Source organism: Perna viridis, chromosome 13 (genome assembly GCF_037379345.1).
Source record: "Perna viridis isolate PV_CMFRI_1.1 ecotype Kerala chromosome 13, ASM3737934v1, whole genome shotgun sequence".
NCBI classification, from domain to species: domain Eukaryota; kingdom Metazoa; phylum Mollusca; class Bivalvia; order Mytilida; family Mytilidae; genus Perna; species Perna viridis.
Window position 1 is genome coordinate 4,565,973 of NC_142457.1, and position 25,593 is coordinate 4,591,565.

Below are 25,593 nucleotides of genomic sequence, written 5' to 3' on the forward strand. Positions count from 1 at the left end.
AGATTTCCAAAATTACATATGCGAAAAATGAAAAATGGCCGTAACTCCTACATCAGTTGACGAATTGTCTTGACAATTTCGGCACAGGTCCGTCTAATGATGCTGAGCAATATTACCGTAGCCAGAAATTTGCTAAAGGCAACGGTTTTTGAGTTATTTGCAAAAATACTGCCTTCTGACCCTTATGTTATATTTGTAGTAACGGTGGCCATGTTTTTTTTTATGAATCAACAATCCCGATCGTCATTTTGTGAAGAATACCTTAAGGAACATATTTGCCAACTTTCATTGAATTCTACGAATTGAAGATTTTCAGAATTGCATATGCAAGAAATGCAAAAAAAAAAAAAAAAAAAAAAAAAAAAAAAAAGTTTAAGAGGCCGTAACTACCACCACGACGACGACGACGGGCGCCAAGTGATAGGATAAGCTCACTTTGCCTTTGGCGAGGTGAGCAAAAAAATACTAATTGAAACATGTGTATTAGTCAAAATAGCCAGTTTTTCGTAAATTAAAAAAAAAAACCAAACTATGAAAGTAAATTACTTATTCCACATGAAAGGTAGTTTCTGCATCAATGTAGACCAATGTAATATTTTGATCTTTTTTGCAACATTTTTGTCTATTTTATCAGGTGGGTATACGATAGCTTATGCTCCTAAATTCATTTTTCACTACGAAGCAAAAATCTTTCTAAAAATTCTAATATGGTAATTTTGTTGTACTACATTAAGTCCCATTATATTATTATGTTTAGAAGTTCAGTGTTTTGGTGAACCAAGAGCACCCCAAAGTGTATATATTAGGTTCATTTATGTAAGTCATATTTCCTAACACATATGTGTTGATAGATCCAATTTTGCGATGAAATGTTCGGGAGATAATCCATCACTTATTAAAATTGCAAGTGTTGCATTATCTTCTTTTACTGTGCGATAGATAATGCGTCTTCTTTAAATACTGAAATGAAAAGGTTTGTTTTTTATCTTTTCACAGAGAGCAGGATTTCTAGTGTGTTTGCCTCATCAATGACGTTCATTTCGACGACAAATATTAAAAGGTTGATAAAACAGGAAAACAACATATTGCCTGGTCGAAAATCATTAATGCCGTTCCAATCAGAGCATAGCGTTAACAAATTAAAATTTGTATGACCATTTCTGTTTATACGAACCTTGGACTTCACTAGTGGAAACGTTGTTGGAGCCGCATTACCTGGTCTAAAAATCACAGTGTTTAATGCTTAAAACGTAGTCAATGCCAACAAACGTATATACATATTCATTGGAACGATATTTAGCAGTCGTAATCTTTAACCCCCTCCCCACCCCGTTTTGAGGTGGTCATTAAACAAGTTCGAAGCTATACGAGTTTAAATGCTTTTTGTTTTGTTTTGTTTTGTTTTGTTTATTTATAATTAATAAAACATACATTCATCCTGTTTGAATATAATCACAGTAAGAAAGAGAAAAAATCTCTATATCTTTTGTTGACAACATATACTTTAAATTGGTTTAGTCGACTATGTTTCAGTTTCCCTGTACATTGTACATGCAAGAAATATTTTATTATCTAGTAAGTGACGATAATACACGATATCAAATACGTTCAATCATACCTAAAAATGCAATTCCTGATTTGCATTCCTGAAAGACACAGATATCAATTAAATTAGAATGCAAGAAATGAGCAAGTATTTTATTATCTAATAATTGACGTTAACATGCATACTGAAATAATTCCATTCTAACCTAGGTATGCAGGTCTTGATTTGCCTTTCCGAAAGATGCAGATATCAAATATAAAATATGTTTATCATATATTTGTAACACTCAGATGCATGTCCAGTTCCACAAAGGTGTCCGATTTCACAAGCATGTCCAATCATTTTATGACCTCAATTTTTGTCTTGGAAATTGCAAAACATTTTACACACTACTACTATTTCATTATCTTAATATCAATTTTGGAAATACCAGTCGTAAATGAATAACGAAATAAAATTCTACATACATCTGTTTGTTGTGTAAAACATTAAAGAATTCCTTCCGTTTCAAAACATTTAAACATGATACCACCGTAACAGTGTACCTCTGTTAATGGGTTATCCAGTTTCATTAAACCTTTCCTTTTCGAAATGTCATTATTAAAGGGATTGAATGAGAAAAAAAACAACGTTAAAATATCCAAATCAATGCAAGTTTTACAGGAAACAAAAGTAAATGGACAACGATTTACTTCCTTGTATATTATTCATTGTTTATGTACAAATATTAACCTATGAACTGTTGAAACAATGGATCATATATATACAAAACTATCAAATTAAGGGAACGGAAATGCAGAAAATTTTCCACCACATTACATAAAAAAACCAACAACAAATACCATAGGAGTTAATATGATTGTGAAGCTATTATGGTTGATGATAACTGCTAAGCTGTCTAACTGTAAGTAAAAAATGTTCTCCAAGCAGTGAGGGGTTAAAAATGATATCAATAAGGCTTGTTTTATGTTACTTACTTTAATTGTAAATGAAGTCATACAATGTAAATCAAATCAAATGATAAGGACTTCGTAAATCAAATAAGCTTCACAGAAAAAGTTACCAGAAAGGCGATTTTTCATTGGTTTTAACCAAAATACAATTCATACCATTAAATAGGTTTGTATAGTTAATCATAAATGATAAAATAAATAAATTTTGATATAAAGTTTTATGTTTTTCTCTGGCAATTACTTTAGGTAAACACACTTTGTTGTTTGGGGATGTTGGCGATAACGTAACGCAGTCCTGTTGGTTCTATCACGAAAGCCATTTGAAATGGACCATGTTTAAAGCCAAAATCATGTACCACTTACATGAACTATTTTCCTGGTTTAACAAGAGATATTCGTCTAAACCGCTGAGAAAAGAAAAAAAAAAAAAAACAACGATTCGCGATTTGTTTTGGAAAGTTCGAAAATCATGTGTAAGGTAAACCTAACAACACCAAAATATCATAAGAAAACCCAATTTGAGTTTTATTTGGCTTTAAATTATAAAGGTCATTCCCATTCATTTTTCTACTATTCGTATGACTATAATTATCATTTTTTTATTCTGTCATATTTTAACTTTGTCGTTTCAAAATAAATCAAGTTGAGTTGTATACCAAATAAATCTATGTAGCTTCAGAAGGTATACTTTCCCTGTTGAGAACACACATGTGTCGTTACATATTTATTTCATCATTTCTTTCCCTTAAATCTCGTTACAACAATTCTGCGTGTCGACATTAATGCTTTGTTTTATATTTGACATATGAATATATATATATATATATATATATATATATATATATATATATATATAGAAAGGGCTGAAAAATTCCCAACGATGTTAGAACTGTCAAATTTGCGATGCAAATCTTTGGCCATTCTTTCCGCGGGACTCGAACTCGTACTGCTGTGACATCTATGGCAACACCGCCTGCACAAAGTCCAGCGCCCTAGACCACTCGCCCAGCTAGGCTATATTAAAATATAGCTTTCGCTGGCCGGGTCATTCCTCCTCGTAGGATTAATCTAGGGCTGTAACTTGGTACACGATGTATGGTGGTACGGGACAGTTCATTTAGATGTAAATATGTAGGATAGAGGATCAAATTAATGATGCATGTCACAACAAATCAATATTATACAACGTCTCAGATTGTGACGACTCTATTTGCTACACTGCTCCATCGGATCAAATTGATACAGGGAAGATATAAACGTATAGAAAGGTCTGAAAAATTCCCAACGATGTTAGAACTGTCAAATTTGCGATGCAAAGTTTTGGTCGTTTCCTCCGCGGGACTCGAACTCGTACTGCTCTGAATTTTTCAGACCTTTCTATACGTTTATATCTTCCCTGTATCAATTTGATCCGATGGAGCAGTGTAGCCAAATAGAGTCGTCACATTCTGAGACGTTGTATCCTTTCATTAGAAAAGCGGCAGAAGAGTTTTTTTTTCCATAAAATGTAAATTTTACTATCTTAAATTGTACGTAATACAGGCGATCATGTACTTAGTTCAGAGTTCCGAAGAGAACAGAACAACTGAGATGTGTGCCTCAGGTGGTGTAATGGGGTACCTTTGGCATGTTAAATGCTGGGGTTGTCAGGTATAATACGGAAAACCTGACCGCAAACCATAGTGGTGCACCGTGTTGAGAAAGATATCACGTTCCTCCCACGTTAAAAAACCTTGCTGTGGTATTCGGAAGGAGTAGGAACCTTTGCCACAGGCGGCTTAATAGCCCGACCTTACCCATCCCCCTTTTTCCCGTGGCAATCAAATTTTTTCGACCCTATAATCCTTGTGTCCCATCCTTTTTTCATTTCATCATCATTTCATGTTCATTTTATCATCCATTTAATTTTCATCGTCTGAATATAGCTGAAATATTGCTGCTCCGACGTTAAACCCCAACAAACATTTTTTTTTTTATTCCATATTACTGTTTTATTTTAAATTTCACACTAAAATTGGATACTTCCTAGGGACCGGTCAAATTTATCGCAACATAGGACAAAGGACAGAACCGGTGCAAAAAAAAAATAAAAAAAGGTGGAATAAAATAGCCTAAATGAAAGTTTTCGTAAATATCATAATAATATTATATACAGTGCATTAAAGATCTTACAAATGAGGTATTGATAGAAAGCTATTTCTATTTCAATACATGTAGTTATTCCAATTACAATGCATTATGTTAAATACTTGTATTTTCTACTGCATTTATATGTTGTAGAGTATTTTGTTATAGTATTTTTTTTTAAAGTTAAACATTAGTTCAAAGTATTTGTTCGTAAAAAAACCATGTGTCCTATGGATATTATCAGAGTAAAAAAAAATGGTGTCAAAAGCAATACATCCAAAAAGTATCTGTCTTACTGCTATTTACACTGGTCCTATGTGGCAATAAGTTTTAACCTGTCCCTTAATATGAAAAAAAAACACTGGGATCAAGTAATATTAATGAGAAAGTCCTAAGCAATTATTTTGCAACAATTGTCCGTTAATTTTGCATATCTTTGGTTCATCACTAATCATTAAAATACACGTACAACCATTTAAAAGAAGTGAAAGCAAACTTAGAGTGAGATTGTGCTTTTTCTTTTTGTTTTATAATTGTTGCAGGTAAAGTCGAAAATTTGGTCGAAACCACGGACAAACAGGTCACTTCTAAAATTTGGTGTAGGTATTTTGAAATATTCAGAGATGATTATCTAAAAAGGGAGCTAATCAATATATCATTCACTTTACAATTGAAATAAAGAGCACAAAAATTAATATGATATTAATGTAGATTTTTAGAATGTTTGTCTTTCGGAGCAGAAATTGATTATATTTTTTAAGGCTTCAGTTTAATATTACACTTAAGTTGCACAGATCTCAAATTCAATAAGTGCAGTTACTAAGTGCAGTTAAAGGAGAAGCTTTCTAATTTAAAGTTCAATACAAATTGTAGTAGTCATACAGGGGTTGATGTTTAGATCATTTCAATAAGTCTTTTAAGTTGATAAATACTCATTACATATAAAATCAAATATCACTAACAGTAACCAAAACAACAATATATTGTTTCTATAACAGTACTATAAAATTTATACTTTTTATATGAATAGACCACCCTTATATCCGTTTTACCACTGACATACATCCAGTTATTGAAGGCGATGTTTTCGTGTTGCAATGTTCGGCAGATAGCTACCCTCCTACATCCCTAACTTATATAACGAAAGACAATAACAATGCCATTCTGAAGAGTTGTGATACCTTCCAATGCAGTATACGTTTAAATGTGTCACGTCATATAGGTGGGAACTACACTTGTATAGCGGAAAATGAAGTAGGAAGACAACAGTTGATCACCACAGTCAGAGTCTTATGTATGAATAATTTGTTTTTTTTTTTTTAATCAAAGCTAACGACTTGTAAAACAAATTCATATTGATGAAAATATATATTTCATATTTTATCGATTAGCAACAACGTGAAATAGGTTCAGCCGAAACCTACTAGGTGTTACACATGAAATATTTCGACTCAAAACAATACAAAACAAAACAAAACAAAAGAAAAACATTGGAATACACAGGTTAAAATTATAAAGGTGGTTCCACGACCAGCATTCTGTATCCGTACAGCTTTGAGAAAATTAATTGTTTTATATGAAAGACGATTTGAGACAGATTTATCAAGTCACACGAACTAAAAGCAACGTGATTTTTAATAATTGACATGGGTATGAAATCATTATACGCAAGAGCATATGGAACATTAAAACAGTACTAAGTGAGTATGAGACTGAGATTCAACAATTGTGTCGATAATTTTGCTTTTATGATAATTTCTGTCCTGTAATTTGAAAATTAGAAGTAAACGTAAAAAAGGAGTCTGAGGTTTTATTTAACCATAGTAAGTACATTTGACGAAAGCCGATGGAAAAATTACCGATTTCAGAAGTGATACAAAACACCGTCGTTACAAAGCGGTTACAAATAAAGACAGATTAGATAAATCATTTAAATCATGCTGTAAAACATACTTTTATTTTAGATTCTCCAGAAATAAACGTTTATCAACGTAATTACACCTTACAGTGTGATGTCCGTGGGGAACCAAACATCTCGTCTTTTGTGTCATGGAAACATTACTCAGAACAAGGAGAGTTTATAAGATCCTTAAATGGTTCAGAATTGCTTGTTCTAAATTCTTCGAATACAAGGTATATGCTGAATGGAATTTACCAGTGTGAAGCAACTATCGGAATATTAAATTTAGACGGCTATTTAGTCAATTCTGGCAAAAAGACCGTGCAGTTTGTTGGTGAGTACAGAGTTAAAGTTATAAAATGGGTATTCCTCAATTATTTTGTTTGCATATTTAATGTTTGTATTGAACTATATTTTATGAATATATTGAAAAACGAGGACTAATATAGATGTTTTATCTTTCTCAATAAGGCTTTCTATACGTAAGCCTTGAACATATATAATACGTTAATACACTGGAGAAATGTAAAAATAAAACATTACTTTGATACTATAAACGATGTAAGTTTATTGGAATAAATATCATAAAAATCTGTAAAACTGGGGCAAAAGGTGTCCTTATAACTTTTGTGACTAAAGGCAATTTTAAAGTTATATTGCACAAAATGAATTATTATTTTAAAGGTATTCCTGAAATTTTACCGAATACACGAATTATACAGTACGAACGATACAACGAGTCCACGCCAATTACTGTCTTTGTTTATAGCATTCTGCCAATAACTGTTACGAACGTTTATACAACTGAATTTCAAAAACTGGAAACAACGCAGATAAACACGAATTATACTAATTTTACAATAAATGTCTTTCAAAAAAAAGTCTTAGTGTCAGGATACCGGGTAATGCTACTAACAGATCGAGTAGAAAAGAAAGGCATAACTAGTTATATATTTGAACTTGGTAATGATAGAGGATCAACAAACTGCACGATACACGTGAAAGTCCATGGTAAGGTCTATGATTAATTTACAATGTAGAAAACTTAAGAACAAAGAATTGAGGATAGCATTACACAGAAATTTCATCACAACCCTGTCATCATGCACTCCCTTACGTTATGATGTATACATCTTCATCATGATAATCGATTTGTTCCGTGTCATAGTATTTCTTTTTCTTCCGTCTATCCCGGACTTAATATTTCTGAGCAACTGGGCTGGGGGGATTTCAGAACAAAAAGCAGAGTACACTTATGAAAAGATCCCTTTGGCATTCATATGAACAATAAGTCGGGTTTTTGAATGGCATGTTATAAAAACCTTCAGGAATCAGTATAGTATTAATCTCGTGTCAAACATAAAGTTTAGGGTTATACAGTATATAATACGAAACTAAAGAAGGTTTGCTTTCATACTGTATTATGCAATATAATAATATCTGCGTGTGCTTAAGAACTTATTCATGTACGCGTTAAAATTCAAACTTTATGGCATCTACATTGGTCTTGTTTAAGTCTCTTTAATTTTACATTACTTCTTTAATTGTATAGATCATCCCCTAGTACCTACAATAGAGGAGATCGCGGTGATAGGGACAAACGTACTGGTTCTATTCAAGCGAAATTTTAATGGTGGATTGCAACAACAGTTTGTTGTGAAGTATAAAGGAGCAAGGGATCAAAATTGGACTTATGCTGGGATTATCAATGACTCACTGCAAGAAACGTTTTCATACAGATTACCTTTTCTCGAAGAAGACAGAGAATATTGTGTATTACTATATTCCATAAATGCTATTGGACGAAGTAACACCACAGAGGTGTGTTCAATCAAAATTCATGAAGCTGGTAAGTAAAACTTCTTAAATGGAAATCAAGCTTAGCACTTTGAAAATAGATATGAGCCAATCATCAGGGAAATGCATTTAACTTAGTTGGAAAGTCAAATAATGAGAATTTATATAAATAACAGGTAACCATGGCAAAAAATGCATTGTACATGTTTATGTTATAATAGGCTTCAACAACCTCAATTGTACACAACGTTTATCAAAATGTTTTCAATTTTAATATTGTATTATCAGTTGGATAGATGTTGTGCTGTCCCAGTAATATATACAATTTATTTGCTGATTCGTTTTAGAATTTCATTAGGACTAATAATACAATTTATTCTAATGGTGTCATAATTCTAATTTGTAACCTTATGTTGAATTTAAATTTGAAGCCAAGTTAAGAATGATGAAAAAAGCAAACTCATTAATTTATTTATGTATAGGTTTGATTAAGTATTTGGAAAAATAAATATATCACGCATATAACAAATAGATAATCAAAGTACACGACCAAAAGCGTCAACATAGAAATCAGTCAATCTGCATACATTATGTAGCAAACATAATGAGACAACCGAGGACAAGGAAACAAACAGTGAGTGGTCATTACGGTATGAAATGAAAATTTATCTGGGGACATATTGTATCATCTGTGATATAGAAGGTTGATTTAAGGTAATGAAACTGTGATGACGGACAATTCTGAAGTAATGTTTGCAACATTTTGACCGTTCTTTATAACATTTTTGACATTATGTGACTGGCTTCTCACTTTCTTGTAGTTGCTCTAAGACTAAAACTAGGTTTTTACAAATATAGAAACAAATCAGCTAAGGTTATTGCATAATTTGTTTCCATAATGTTCCAATGGTCAGCTAGAGAACCTGTTTTCAAAATCCCCCAAGCTTTTGATCAACATTATAATCAGAGTATTTAGAATTGTTAAGACAGAAAATTAGCATTTTCTACTCGAAATTGGAGTAAAAGTTTATAAGAATTGGGTTTGAAAACTTTCAATCTGTCATTCAAGGAAATCTGTTTTCTTTCTATATATGATAATTTGACAGAACGATTGCACTTTATTTTTTTGCAAAGGTAATAAACAAGAGGCTCTAAAGAGCCTGACCCGCTAACTTGGTTTGGTAAGCAACCTTTTTTTGTAGATATGACCACGTTTTTTCTTGGATAGAAATGCTTAACGCCCATATCTGAATAAAAAATCATTTTTCTAAATTCTGTTTAGTATTGTTTGGGGAGAAAAGAAAGGATTTAAAATCATCACATCAACAAGAAGTCATCAAATAACTTTGTAGGCCTTATAATATAGTTCATTTCATCAAATAGAATGATTTATATATTTCTATTATAGTTTTCAAGATATTGGCTAAAAAATTGCAAAACAAACCTCATTTGCACCTTTCAAGGGCAATACCTCTAACCTGGAGTCGTCGGATAACTTTGTAGAGCTCTTCAAGCCGAAGAAGGGACATCATATTTATTTGAAAATATCTTTTTTGTTTCATTTTTCTTTCGAGAAATAAGTAGAAATTGTTGACTTTATCCATGTAGACTTATAATCAACAGCCCCAACCTTGTATGACGGTTCAGAGATCAAAACACAATTATGTGCAAGATACTTTCGTCCAAAGTTCAGGTAATTCTGTCAAGTAGTTTCAGTGGAAACGATTTTTGAAAAAAAATGTTAACAGACGACGACTGACGACGACGGACGCTAAGTGATGACAAACGCTCAGGCGACCTTTCGGCCCAGGTGAGCTTAAAATGTATAAGGTTGTAATTTACGTATTTTTTTGTAACAGTGACTATTGTATAACTGACTTAACGGATGGACGTAAGGTGACATATACTATGCATGTATATTGAAAAAAAATAGACAAATGTAAAATTTAGTTGTCAGGATTAAAACACTAAACGGGCAACTTGTAAATAACGTTAAAAGCTGATGTGATAAAGACGACATCAAGAAGTTTTAAATATTGTTTTTGAAAGAAAACATATTTGTATAGATTTAAACTGTTTAGGAACATACCTTATTCTCCATATTTCGCATATTTGACAATTAGTTGATTATTCATTGGTCACAGGTTGTTAAGAAAGAGGTGGGTACAAAAACACTAAAAAATAAATCTTCTCCTTCCCCACCAAAAAAAAAAGAAAAGAAATCTAAAAACAAAAAAAAACTTGAAACAGGAACAAACATATGGATATCATTTTTCAGTGACAAAATCAAATAGCAAATAAATTTTATGTTGCATAAACATTGTTGCACATAGACCAAGTAATTCATTATTTTTGTTCAAAAACTAAATAAGACTTAAATTTATGTGATTTAATGAACCTTTAACGATTTGAATTATAGATATGTGTTCTGTATTTATTTGTAATATCCATATCCATCGTAGGTACTCACGACGTTGCTATCTGTCAACCAGTAACCATTGTTGGTGTGTCCATCGGTTCAACTGTTTTCGGGGCTATAGTAATATACCTCATATCCCTTTGTCGTAGGTTTATAAGATGTACTACAGGAAGGCGTATAAATTCCTCAAATGTAAATAGAAACGCTGTTTCTGTTTATGACGAAATAGATATTGACGTTGATGAACCTGATCTTAGAATTGAAAGAAATCCCACAACTCCTCGACACACAGTGCCTAGTGTTGAAAATCTAGGCATTATAGGTACGATAAATGATAGTCAACCAGACGATCGGGAAAGCAGTATCATTGAAGGCCTTAACAATTACCTAGGACCAATATCCAACGAGATTCGTCGCTATTCTACAAGTGCTGACGAAAATGAGGATATCAATACGGAACATGAAGAGTCTGATTCCCCAGGTGAAAACTCGAACAATAATTCAAGAAATCGCTATTTCAATATCAATGGGAACACGCATGATTCCTATCAAAGTCTGGAAAGACGCAATTCTGACCTCAGACATGATAACAGCTATGATCAGCTGAATGACAATGTGACTACTAGCTTTCACTACATCAATTTACAAATATGAAATCATTTGTGGTATAAAACTCACATATTGCATTTTTAAATAATAACACTGTACAGTTTCATGATTTCAGTAAACCTTATATGACTTCACTAAAGGAAATGATGAGATTCGTTCAATAAACTCAACTGAAATACATGTAGATATATCACTGTACATGAAACGCGTATTGGTGCTAGACATACCTAGTAGGGCACGATTCTGAAACATTTGAAAACAACATTGCAAATTAACTCCGGCTATTATCACTCATTTCGGGGAAGAATGGTGTCATAAATGTGTTTTATTTTACATGGTCTGTGTTCTGGTGCACTGTATTTTTTTCAATTGAATCAGTCGGTAAAAATATATATATGTATAAGATATTAAAATGCGGATTAGCTGTAAATGTAATACAGAGTTATTTCATACATCTTGTAGCTTTTAAAGATTTATTGATCAATTGTTCGCTTGTTTTCAAATTAATCTGTATTAGAAATAAATTATAAAAAAAATAAGATCGAGGGATTAAGAATCAACTATATAATAATTCAAAACTGACACCAAAATAGTAATTTTAATCACACTTTTGAAGTACATTTGAATACTATTTATAATTGAAATTACCATTATAAATACTTCCCAAAAGCAGTTTCTTATTAACACATAAAGGGGGTATTTCATGCTTTACAAATTCATGGTATCTAGACGCGGTCTTAATACATGTGTATGCAATCTAAAATAAACAAAGCCTTAACTAATCTAAACAGAAAACAGAATATTTGGTCTTATCCATTAGAAGAAGACTGAAGCGTCTAGCGTAAGCCAAACTGAGGACAATCCTGTAGTCTTAAACGGTCTTAAAAATTTGACTGAAATCGGTCTTACTCTTTTTTACAGTTTTAGTTGTTTATTGTTAAGATGTTTCATTTTTTAATGATAATCTAAGAATGAGTTAATACCAAAAGGGCCGATTGAAAATATAATCCTGTTCCAAAGCCTATTTGTAAGAAGTCTAGCGCAGTACCAAACGTTTGTGTAGTTACAGCAAGCTCTGGCATAACGTATGGGTTGTGATATGTAGAAGAAAAAACGTAGGCAAATTGGAAAGAAAAAAAAACATCGCGTTTGTCGCACAGTTTCGTCAATGTTTTTCTTTACCATTGATCTCAAAGTAAAGGTAAAGACATGCCTGACTGCACAATGTCTCAACCCAAACTTAAATCTCTAGCATACCTAAGGATACCATGCGATGATCATATCATTAAAATATCTCCATTTCTGAACTATTTTGTTCCCCACTAAGGGAAGCAAAATAACAAACATGCAAGCTGTCTACAACATACTGAACATACAGATCACGTTTAAGTATCAAAAGTTGTTTGATTAAGTTGAAAAGTTTTAAGAGCTTTAATAATTTCAGGACGTTATCACTTCAATTTGAAGTAAATTTTGAATGATCATATCCGTTGCTGTTCTATAATAGGATCACGTGGGATAAAAAATGAAAATAAATATATCGATTGTGACTGTTTTAGCTGAAAATCTACACTTCAATAATTGCATAATCGAGACTTTTTTCAGTATATATGTATGTTGTGAAAACAGTAGTGGACACAAGCTTCTCATCTCGTGTCGAAAACGCAAATAGGGATCCTGATTGGTGAGCTGAACCACATAATAAATTCGCTAAATAAAGCTGTTGAAAATAATCTACATTATGAATTATTTTTTTTCAAATTCCCTTTTGTGTTTCACTTTTGTGTATGTAAACCCCTAAATACATATGGTGCTATCCAGAATTAACAGATTAAATATACATTGATAAATCTGGAAAGAAAATTTGGCTTAAATGTTTGTTTTATGAATTTTGTGAGGATTTGTTGGTTCCCTTGATTACATTTTCGTGCATGATATCCCACATGTGTAGTGCATAATCACGTAACGTATGAGTTTACATTTATAAGTTAACTATATGTGGATGAGAACCGCTGCTTCTGAAAAAGGGGGTGTCAAAGAAACCAAGTGTGTTGAGATTTAATGTGACAAATGGTCAGTCAAATATGTATTTCTCTTTCAACGGGCAAAGTTTCACTATTTTGTGCTACATTGTATTTGTTACATGTCTGAATTTTTCCATTATTGTCTAGTTGTTTTAAACTTGAATTTAATTTGTGGCATTTTACTACATATGTATTACATGTATGTTGATAAAGCATGTATCTAGACATTTTAAATATGTCTGTGAAACTTTGGGAAATAAAAATATCAGTTATTCACCTTAACGCTCAATCCACTGTTGCTTTGTACGTGTTATTGTGGTAATTTCACTTTCTATGTCGTGTGTATCTATGTCTGGCCATTGTCCCCAGATAATAGTCTTTCAATTTCCGCTAGAATCATGGATTCCTTAAGTACTCTTTTTTAAAAGAACAGATAAAAAAAAGACTCTTGTTGATTGAAAATGAAGCATCTAAAGACCGAAAAGACATTGTGTATTCATGTATTGTTCCTACTTTACATATCACCTGTACCATTGCGGTGTCGGAATTTTATATGGACTTCAAATTAATTCAATAGAAATGGGGTCACCAAATCGACGATTAGTTTGCAACCGTAAAGCTTTTGAAATGAGAATAAATTAAGAGGATTTGTCGTAGAGCGAAGGTCATCACTCTAATTTTCTGAAGATGTCTTCTTGCCTTTTAATTTTGCAACGTAGAGTATAAAAAAAACGAATAAAAGTTTTTGACGATCTGTTCAGTATGATTAATGGAATGAATTTCATTAAAGTACGTAATTAAAGGACGCTTACCCTACCGGTGCACCTGGTCCATGCTCCCAGTTTTTAGTGGAGTCCGAGTTGCTCATTTACTTTTGTTATTTTGTATGTATGATTTTAGTTACTTTATGTTCTTTGTTGTGTGTGTCTGTTTTACATGTCTGATCTTTGTCCCTGGATTACATTCTTGGTACTTTCACAATACAGTATTTTTGCCGAGTAGCAGCTAATACTTGCTGTCGCCCAACATGTTAGTGAGTCTCGTGATAAAAAACGGATTGCAACTGTTCCTTATTTCTGAGACTGTGAGCTGTCTCCAGTTTTACATTCTACGTCATGATTAAGGAAACGCTTCCTACTGTAGTCATTGTATCTAAGCAGCCAAGCCACTTCTCGCAATAATTTTATCAAATCTGAGTAGTAGTTGAACAAATTGTGCACGACATCACACTTAACAATAACATCTTTCAATGTCTCCGTTATCGATCTTTGGAGTAGCTTCATTCTGTTGAGGCCATCGAAAAATGTTTCATAGAAATTTTGGTCCATAGAGCCATATCTCCATATTTTTATGGTATTTTGCATTTATACCTCGAGATGCTATATCAGCAGGATTTGTTTTGAATCGATGTAATGCCATTGATCTACTGTTGATAGCTCCTGAATTACGCTCAATCGGTTTGCCACGAACGTTTTAAAACGACGATTTTCGTGTTTGATATAACCAAATACGATCATAGAGTCTGTCCAAAATGTTACAGTATCAAGTTTGATATCGATTTCATTTCAAATTAACTAATAAAGTCGATAAGCAATCACTGCACCTGACAGTTCTAAGTGAAGTAATGTTGTCTGTTTCAATGGCGCTAGGAGTGCTTTTCCTATTACAAGAGAGCATTTGACTTTACCGTGGTCGTCGTCTACTCGCACATATGCACATATGTTCCATATCCAATCTCTGAGCCATCTGAGAATAAATGTAACTGGACATTTGATGCATTGTGTATGTTATTCGTCTTGGTACTGATACCTTCTCCGGTAATGACAGAATCCATTTAATCCAAAATTCACGTTTTTCTTGTGGTATCTCGTCGTCCCATCCCAATTTCTTGCAACATAGATCTAGGATCTAACGTAACTCGAGAAACTAGCCCAAGCGCGTCAAATATTTCAATATTATTTTGCTTTTCTAGAAACACACGCCAAGTTGTTGCTCATAAAAAGTCAAGTCCGGGGTAGAGGAGAGAGGAAAGGAAAACTATGACACGTTGAACAAATCAGTTTTTAAGGTGCAGATAGATACTCCGTAACCATCCACGAGTTCATAATGACAACCATAAATCTTCATTAGTGATGACTTCAATCTTGTAGCAACATAACCCTATTCCAGAAGCCTAATTGTAAGAAGTATAGCGCGATACAAACAGTATTTGTAGTTACGGCAAGCTCTGGCATAACGTATGAGTTGTGATATGAAGAAGCCATACGCAGATGGTAAAGGGATTTTGCCACAGATGAAAGGAATTCTGAATGAAGAGTCATCTAGTTTGTCGTAAAGTTTGGTCAATAGTTTTCTTTTACCATCTATCTCTTAAGTGATAAGTTTGTTTTGTTTTACGTATTTTAATCACCACACTGCAGACGTTTTGGTTTGAATTAAGGAGTGTACATCCATAAAATTGTATTTGACTACGGCTTTGTACTTCTCAACTGATATGTCCGTATTTTGAACAATATACGAATGCTGTGAAAATTGATATTCAGCAAATAATTCATTAATATCCGCAATTCACAGTTGAAGAAAATGAAGCGATATAAACGGTTGACGTTCCTTAAATAGATCACCATTTCTTTAGGACTACTACAAAAAAAAAAAACAAAAACAAAAACAAACGTTGAAGCCGTCTATATCATATTGTTAATATAGACCACGTGTTTGGTATCAAATGACGTGTAATAAAATTGAAATCGTATTTGAGCTTAAAGAACTTCAGGACGTTATCAATGAAATTTGAAGTAAAGTTCAAACGATCACTTCCTTGAATGCCCTTAAATAGAAGCACATGTTGTTAACGAATAATGGAATTTAATATTACGATAGTGACTGTTTTACATGTAGATGGATATTTGAACTTCAGAATTGGCATAAATGAGATAGACTATCTTAACTTTTTTCGGAATCCTTTTTATGTTTCTTTATGTGTACTATACTAATGATAAAAGATCGAAAGATATGTGGTGATATCCACGTTTATTAGTTGCACTATATTTTTTTTTATTTTTAAAAGAAACTTTGGTATACCGTTTCGAGGAAATAAAGAGTTTTTGATTTCATGTTACACGTTTGCAAAACATGTATTTCCTCTTTCAACAGACGCAATTCTCTATTTTGTGTTACAGTTTACTTGTTATTTCTGTTTGTTTTGTTTTGGCATTAATGTTTCCTTCTTTCAAACTTGAATTATATTTGTAGCATTAGATTACATGTATATTACTGGTATTTAGCTGAAGACTGTATCAAGACAAAATAAGAACATTCAAGAAAAAAATGAATATCAGTTATTCACTTAACCGTCTATGTTTAAACATCTTTCTGTGTGATTTTTTGTAAAGATGTTGATATGAATCAGACATTGTAGAAGTAATCATTAAGATTATTATTCGTATATTGCAAATTTCACGGGAAACAAATGTAAAGTGCAAACTATTGTCCTGCATTGACGGAAACAAAAATGTGATAGTTGACTATTTAGGATAATTGTATATGTTTTCTGTCTTTGTATATCACTGTTCATATTCCAATATCTAAATTGTAAAAGTATAGATTATCGATATGAGGAAGTATCACATGACGTGTATAACATACATTTAGTTAAAAGTCACTTCAAACATTACCTTTAAATAATGTGTAAAAGCATTGATTGGTAAAGTTATATTTTCTCAGAAAGATTGGATTTATATATGTCAATTACAAGTTATGGCTGTCAAGCTGATCTGTTTAACATTATTTGTTGTACGTTGTAACTGTGAGTATCAACAAATTCTATAAATTTGTGTTACTTAATGACATATGAAATGTAAACTTTTTTCACTTCATGGAGGGGCCGCATCCTCATACAAAGGACTGTACTATAGAAAATGAGCGATCTCCTTTAACGGGTTTATACAGCCAAATACATTTATACAATGTATACTCAAAATGATTATTGATTTAAATTAAAATAAATTTGAATTGTTACCTGCATAAGCAGTTTTGGTTCTAAATGCAGTTGATAATAATTTTATTTGGGTCAAACTTTTTCAAACAAAATGTGTACAATATCAATTGTTGTTAACATTTAATAATTCAATTATATTTTTTGTGATAGTTAATTGAAAAACCGATATGAAATTCATATAAATCGAGTCACATATGATGCTTATATATGACTCTTTTGCCTGTGTAAAAACGACCACATTGACCACTCGATATTTTTGTTAATCGGTATAAACAAATAACATAAAAAAATGTCAATGTTATATTTGATTTAGGTCTTTTTAACCATTCCATTACTCTACATGTAAAACAAAGACATTTTCAAAGTTCCACTATGAATTCCGAGGAAGAATGACATCTTAAAGTTTCATATCATTGCGAATTCTGAAATACATGACGTTACACTGATTTTTCTAATGGAACGACGATAATACAAATTTTTCACCAAATTGTGTAACCAAGAGTAAAAAAGACAATAAAGATTATAGCGGAAGTCAAAAGAATGTAATCAAGGAACAAAGTCCAGACATGGAAAAAGACATACAAGACAAAATACGCAAAAGCAACAAAGAATAATACATACAAAACAACAAAAGCTAACTCACGCTCAACCAAAAACTTGGAGCATGGACTAGGTGCACCGTTAGGGTTAGCGTCCTCTGCCTTTCTAGAAACACCAGCCTAGTTGTTCATAAAAAGTCCAAGATAGAGAAAAGAGAAGAGGAAAACTATGACATTGTAACAAATCAGTTTTCACGGTACAAATGAATGCAACGTACAAATGTGACGATCCACGAGTTCAAGATGACGACCTTAAAACTTCTGCAATGATGACACCAACCTTGTACCAATATAACCCTGTTCTAAAAGCCTAATTGTAAGAAGTCTAACCTGATATAAAAAGTTTGCATAGTTACGGCAAGCTCTGGAATGACGTATGAGTTGTGATATGAAAACTCCATACGCAGGAGCTGAAGGGATATTGCCACCGGTGAAAGGAGATTCGACAATTCTGAATGAGAAGTCGTCACGTTATTCGAAATATTTTTTTGATAGCTTCCCTTTACCATCGATCTCTAAGTGCATATTAAGACACGAGGCTGACTTCTGGGTCTGGTCCAACATCAATTATACCATGATGTAGATGTATTTGGTCTGTTCCACCATATCAGGTATACGCTGGTGTACATGTAGTTGTTCTGTTCCATCATATTAGTTGCAGCACCAACCACGTTTCAGCTACAGAAGATCAAAGTTAGTATACACAGTAAAGGTCATATCCGTGTCATATAAATGTAGATGTTTGAATAATATGCTGTGATTGAAACTGAATCAAAATACTTCCGATCAGGACACATGATGTTTCACTCTTTTTCATCAACATTAAAATATTTGTTTTGAAAATAAACATAGTTCAAGAGACAAACACACGTGGTACCTTGCTCTATGTGAGAATATAAAATAACGTGGGCGTATTAAATTATCGCCCAATAAAATGATGTAATGCAACTCGGCGGGTGTTTCTAGAAAAGCAGAGGACGCTTACCCTACCTGGTCCATGCTCCCAGTTTTAGTGGAGTCCGAGTTGCGCATTTACTTTTGTTACTTTGTATGTATGATTTTGATTACTTTATGTTCTTTGTTGTGTATGTCTGTTTTCCATGTCTGGTCTTTGTTCCTGGATTACATTCTTTTGATTACCGCTATAACCTTTGTTTCCGTGATTACTCTTGCAATTCTCACATATTTTGGAGTTCTTGTTTTATCGCAAAATTGCATTTATCAACATATACATGTTCGGAAATATGACGAGGTACACTTAGGGGTGCTCTTGTTCCCCTACTGGACTGAAATTCTAACGATGACAATAGAATGTTGGCAATCAACATTTTCGTTAGGGACTTAACAACATTAACATTTTATAAATGTTAGATAATTTTTGGATGTGTAATGAGAAATGAAAATATAACACGTTAAAATAAACACACTATTCAAACAATGTGATTCGTCTTTTATCACATCGATTGCACATTGAATAGCAAATCTAGTTCCTTTCGTCGTATTTTATATTTAACAGAGATAGCTGGGTATTTTTTGGATAGTTTGATAAATATATGTCTTGAAAAAGGTAACAAAGAACAATTAGTAGTAGTCAATTGTTATCATCACATTTAAGTTCATCAAATATCATTTGCTTACATTTGATTCAGATCCATTTGATGATGTAGGTTTTGAGAACCAAGTATACGACACCAAGACTACCACTAGAACCAGGTTTGTTGACAGTTTTACTTGTAAACGAAAATACGAAAATACAACAAACACAATCGTGTGACCCCTTAATAAACTAAATTCATAAATGTTGACAATTTTTTCATAGTTTCTCAATTCGATATTCTACCCATATAAAAGAAAATAGGACAAAGGAAAAACGGATATAGTTTGGTGATCGGAAAAATTACTACAACAGAGAAAATATAAAATATACTGAAATTGATGCATTGTTTACTTCGACTTTTTTTTTAAATCGCGTCAAAAGAATAATATGATGAAATGCAGAGACAAATTAACGTATCATTCCTTTGATTCTCTGCAATTAAGACAGTCTATGGTTTCATTATTTCATGGTGACGTAGCGCCAAAGATTTATGCATTCTATTTGTAATCCGACAGAATGGATATTGTTTTGGCCACATAAACATAACATGATATACACATTTGTACACGTTCGTTGCCATGTAATGCTTTGTCCTTTCTTCTTTTTCTTTAATTGTAGGAGTTCTTACCCGAACTGGAAATGAAGACAGCCGGGACGTGAATCGAAAGGAATCATTTTAATATCAACATCAAAATAAATTGATATCCATAATTTATAACATAAATTGCTTGAAATAAAAGCAAAAAAAAAAAAAAAAAAAAAAAAAAACATGTTATTGGCCAACTAGATTAAACCAGTTCACCTGTTCGATACTCCCAGTTTTTAGTCGGGTCGGAATTGATTAATTACTTTTGTTGTGTTGTACGTAGCTTTTTGATTATTTAATGTTCGTTGTTGTATGTGTCTGTTTTTTTCGTCAAATGTAAACGAAACATCAGTGTTATACATCTTTTATCGCTTAACTGATTATTATTTATTTATATTTATTATATAATTGATAAAACGAAATACATTGAAATTTATGTTGACCTGTTCTCTTGTATGTTTGTAAATATTGCAAAATAACCCACCTAGATGCATTAGCCCCTCGTTCTCCAGCACATTATGTTTGATGGTCCTAATTGAAAATGGTGTAACATTTCTAATTAAAAACAAGATGGTTTCTAACCCAGAAGTGATGCATCTTAAAATTAAACCTTATGAAAACAAAATTACAACATCAAGAATACTATATTAAGATGATTGCTGAAATATGAATTTGAAAAGACAATCATAAACTTTAAACAAATTGAAACAATATAAGTATACTTTTGTATTTTATCAGCCGAATGCACATCTAACTTATGTTGAGTTAGAATTTACCGAGACCGGACAGCGGTTTATGATTCACGGAGAAGATAGAACAAACTACTCTGACATTGAACATTTTATGGTGGGGCCACCATTATCATCAAGTTCTGAAGACGAAGAAGTAAATGAAAACAATACTGATGACTTTATGTCGCTCGATGAAATTGCTAAAATGATGACAGAGCGTGACGAAAACTACACAGCGTGATCAATGCAGGATATCGTATTGTACAAATGCATTTTGTAAACTTTCAAGGATTTCAAAATTCTCTATACTTAGAGGAGCTCGTTATTCTATATTGTTTTGTCAGGTATGCTGAAATTGATACTTTTTTTCTGTCACATAAAAACAGTCAAATAGGTTTGTGTTTCGTATTAACAGGTGATTTGATGACCCTTCACTAAACAGGGTTTTGTGATTCGATGACCCTTCACTAAACAGGGTTTTGATTAAAGGTAGAAATATCATGGCGATATCCAAACGTAAGTTCAACAAAAGATCGCATCATAACTTTGATTTAATTTTGATGTACAATACAAAAATGACAGACATTTGTTTCATCTTTTGACAACTTATGACATTCTGTTTCTCGCATTAAATTCGATAATAACATAGAATAGTTCAATATTCTCTTTTGATTTATGTCTTCTACAAAATGTTCAATGAAATCAATCAGTGCGTTCATGTATAGATCTACTTACATGATATTATGTAAAAACAAATATTGAGTAAAATAGTTTGAAGAGTAATCAATAGAACCATTCTATCTGAAATCAAAAGAAAGTAAGCCAGGTACCAAGGATGACAATTTTGAAGGAAAAGTCGTCACGCTTGTAACGATATGAGGCCTTCTAAGGTAGTATCCTTTACCTCAAGTTTTTAGGGTAGATGCGATGTATCAAGTCCACGAAATTAGGAAACAAAGTTACCTTTGGTTAAACGCGTTTAATGCATACTTGTTTTTTGTTTCTAATAACATAACACATTCAGACTGATGTTCAAACAATTAAACAGTCAAAATTGAATTAAAATATTTAGAACTCAGATCGCATACAATATATTCGGAATTACGCAGGTTTGTTGAGATAAAATTCTGCCAATATTTTTCATTGTTCGTTTGTATTATAGAAAAAAGAACTGCAATTTAAAATTGGACTATTTTGAAAATAGAATTTTTCTAAGAATGTCAGTTCAAAATTTAATAAATTTCTAACGGTGTTTAGCAACAAACATGACATACATATTTCAGACACTAAGTCTAAATATTATTATGGATAAATAGGGATTACATTACTCAGATATCTTTTCATTTAGATGTAGCTAAATTGATACCTAATTTTGATATGCATGATATACGAATCTGAAGATATTTAAATGGTTAACTCGTGTAACGTAATTTATTGGGTAACAGTACCAAACTAACGTTTAAGCTTAAAGGAAAAAAAACGTCTGCTTTTAGTATATTGATTAGAGGTTTGTGTCGCTGCGACATATTTATTTCAGTACAATCTCAAAAATGACATATTTCTGCAAATTGTATGGGTGCGAACACTATAACATGGGTTATGTTGATATTATCTTCGACATGTGAAACGAAGCATGTTTAACATCATTGTGGTTATTGATATTGAAAGTTGGGTAAATGAAATGAGTTCCTCCTTTTCTTGCACATTTTTTCAAAATTTAGCATGATATTAGTACATGTAAAACTCCTGCAATATTTAAAAATCAATTAACGCATCATAAATCAGGACAGGTTGATGAAAATCAAGCATTTCTAGATAGGATACTTGGAAGCCAACCAGAACCTAGGTTAAAAAGTGTTGGTGAAGGGCAGAATGACAATTAAAAACCGTTATCCACCGGGATTCTCCGTTTTGCTTCAAGGAAAACCAACACTGAAGGAATCAATACAGAAAATGGCGATTCTAGTTCAAACAGTGAGAACTCGATCAATAACCCAAGGAATATTAATGTTACATGTAAAAATTGTGATTCATATCAATCACTAGTGGGGCGCAAATCTAACGAAAGTAATTCCAACGGTTATAATGACCTGACTGAAAATGTAACAAATAGCGCTCACTACATTAATTTACAAATCTAAAGTCTTGGGTTCATAGTTCCTGAATTTGATATAGTCCACAACAATGTTTTATCATAAAAATAATATTACGAAGTGTTTTGACTTTCTTCCACCAGAATCTTCAATTTTAAGATGGAAAAAGCTATTTTAAAGAGTAAACAAATAATGACAAATAAGGAATGTAAATTATAAAGTTTGAAACATCGGGAATATATAGATATATAAATGCGTACAAGCTGTTATCTTAAGTATAATACAATTCTGACATATTTTTTCATGTACAGAGAACATCAAGATTTATATCTTGGATTCCGAGTGTTTATACATTACAATTGAGTGGTAGTAAAATTGTAAAAAAAAACTTAAAAAACTTATTAATCAAAAAAGGCTCGTTAGCCAAATACAGTGTTATCAATTTATCATTGCCTTCACATTGTCAATCGTGAAAAAAACTGTTCGGTAATACATGTCAAGCATTGTAGCAAGCAGGTTATGGATCATAAACACAAACTTCTTCACTATTTTGAAAATTTGAGCAAAACTTTACCTTTTACAAATAAATCAAGGATATCTGTCAAACTGATTACCATTTAAAATGGGTATTTAATTATGTACCCTTTAATGTGATAATACATATTTTTTTAGAAAATATTAAAGAGCAACATGTTGCCTAACGTAATCTAACAAAGTAAGCTTAAGCATAATAAGACTGCTATAATAAAAACTGAAGATACTGAAACGATTGAATTATGTCATTCTAAAAACTATTAAAAGAAAAGGGGTTATAATATAGTTGTAGTTTTATGAATGATCTAACCGGCGCTTGGTGATTATAAAATAAATTGTATCTACTAATCGCTGTGTGCACAAACCTTGACACAAATATATCGAGGGCACATACTGCTGTTATATTGTAAGCATTATCCGACGTAGAATAGAAAGAGAAAACAAATGCACCAGCATATTACCGAAAAGCAAATTACAGCATAAATGTTTTTTTTTTTCGTGTGTAGAAAATTTCGCGTTTTTCTTCAAAAAAGGGGATGAGGTTTTTTTGTCTTTTTGGCGAAATGGAATTTTTGAGATTGACAAGAGTTTAATGAATAGAACAAAGATGAATAACTCAAATTATCTTAATTTTGCGTGATTTAATTTTTGCATCCAGTTTTGACTGCGAGTATAGCGACAATAACCACTTATACAGAAGTAAATGTATTCAGAGAGCACCAAAAGGTGTTCAATAATTTTAAACATACATTTAAGTAAACTCTTGAAGGGCCCGACAAAAAATCATACAATCCACAGTAATTAAACGATAGTAATTCTTCAAAATCAAACTGGGAAGTTATATAACGACACAAAGACATACAAATTATTATACCATTATTATTAAATTATTAATTATTATTAATTATTAAAAGAAATAACTTAATATGTTTAATACACCAAATGTTACTATACAATGATCATATCATTACAAATATATCCGCAGTTCTACATGATTGTGTTCGCCACTAAGGAAAACAAACAAATAAATGAAACGTTCAAGCTGTCTATAGCATATTGTACATATAGACCACGTGTTTAGTATCAAAGTACGTATAATTAAGTTGAAAGGGTTTAAGAGCTTACAGAATTTCAGGAAGTTATCAATTGAGTTTAAAATAAAGTTAAAACGGCCACAGATTTTGCTGTGCTATGATAGGAGCACGTGGAGTAAAACAATAAAAATCAATACTTCAATTATGACTTTTTCAGCTGAAAATTAAAACTTCATTGATTGCATAAACGAGACAGACTATCCTTAAATATTTAAATAATATAAATAGCAGCTTATGATTTTCATATGGACCAAATTTCACAATGTTTGTTGTTGCTTTTTTTCCCACAAGCATGTAATAATTACATGGTGAAACCTATGCTGTGGTTTCATTTTTTTTGTGGGGATAAATTTTGGTTGGTTGTTGGAGCAATAAGACATTTCGTTGAATACTTGAATTTGTGGTTTTTAGGGAATGTTAAGAAGTGAAAAACAACTCTAAGACGACCAAATTTTTATACATGTAGTTTCTAGACGTTCCATACAAGAGTTACCGCTTCCGGTGACGACGTAGCAATTATTACGTTACAAATTGCGGAAAATAACGGTACTGTCTTTCGTTCATAAATAAAAGATAATTGAAACTTAGAAATAAAGAAACTATTCACAACATTCTGGGGGCCGCAAAATTCAATTAGAGTCCATGATTAATAAACACATTTAACTGTTCATATATCAAGGAGAATTAATTTCACTGTTGTTCGTGTTGTCATTAATCCACTTGTGGTCGTTGTCGGGCGGTCGTTGATCACAAATTCTATTTCGCTAAGGACAGTTCGTAACACTTCAAAGTCCAATTTCTCTAAGAACTTTTTTGATAGTTGTTTTTGTTGTTTTTGTCAGGCCGATCAACCGCTCCAACAATGCCCCATACCAATGGGCGGCTCGTGGTATAAACTTCCAGTTTACGGAAATGTTCAGTTCTGTAGGTATCGCTCTATCTGCAGCAATGAACGTTGGTGCGTTGTCTCAATATATCGTGGTCGGC

General features: G+C 32.2%; 1 protein-coding gene and 2 long non-coding RNA genes across 4 annotated transcripts; 2 read left to right on the forward strand and 1 right to left on the reverse strand.

Moving 5' to 3' along the window:
• Nucleotides 1-571: 571 nt before the first annotated feature.
• LOC148599318 (uncharacterized) lies at nt 572-2,201 on the reverse strand. Its single transcript, XR_015917724.1, has 3 exons — nt 2,014-2,201; nt 1,619-1,646; nt 572-1,220 (listed from the first exon to the last, which is right to left on the reverse strand). It is a non-coding gene; the product is annotated as an uncharacterized LOC148599318 (long non-coding RNA).
• Nucleotides 2,202-2,305: 104 nt separating this feature from the next.
• On the forward strand, nt 2,306-11,837 carry LOC148599319 (uncharacterized). 2 transcript variants are annotated; one of them, XM_088557431.1, is made up of 7 exons: nt 2,308-2,450; nt 5,169-5,225; nt 5,657-5,920; nt 6,591-6,860; nt 7,211-7,537; nt 8,079-8,375; nt 10,786-11,837. In XM_088557431.1, exons 1-7 carry the CDS (start codon nt 2,402-2,404, stop codon nt 11,394-11,396), a joined length of 1,875 nt encoding a protein of 624 aa, XP_088413557.1. In that variant the 5' UTR covers nt 2,308-2,401; the 3' UTR covers nt 11,397-11,837. The 2 variants fall into 2 exon arrangements, with proteins under 2 accessions (XP_088413558.1, XP_088413557.1); XM_088557432.1 differs by lacking the exon at nt 5,169-5,225 and having other exon boundaries at nt 2,306-2,450.
• Nucleotides 11,838-17,031: 5,194 nt separating this feature from the next.
• Nucleotides 17,032-21,279, forward strand: LOC148599320 (uncharacterized). The gene is made up of 3 exons (XR_015918142.1): nt 17,032-17,180; nt 19,621-19,684; nt 20,187-21,279. It is a non-coding gene; the product is annotated as an uncharacterized LOC148599320 (long non-coding RNA).
• Nucleotides 21,280-25,593: the final 4,314 nt, after the last annotated feature.

Coding starts and splice junctions, on each gene's coding strand:
- LOC148599319 (XM_088557431.1), top strand. CDS start 2,402: ATGATTGTGAAGCTATTATGGTTGATGATAACTGCTAAGCTGTCTAAC. Junction 6,861..7,210: donor AAAGACCGTGCAGTTTGTTG/GTGAGTACAGAG, acceptor ATTATTTTAAAG/GTATTCCTGAAATTTTACCG. Junction 7,538..8,078: donor GATACACGTGAAAGTCCATG/GTAAGGTCTATG, acceptor TTAATTGTATAG/ATCATCCCCTAGTACCTACA.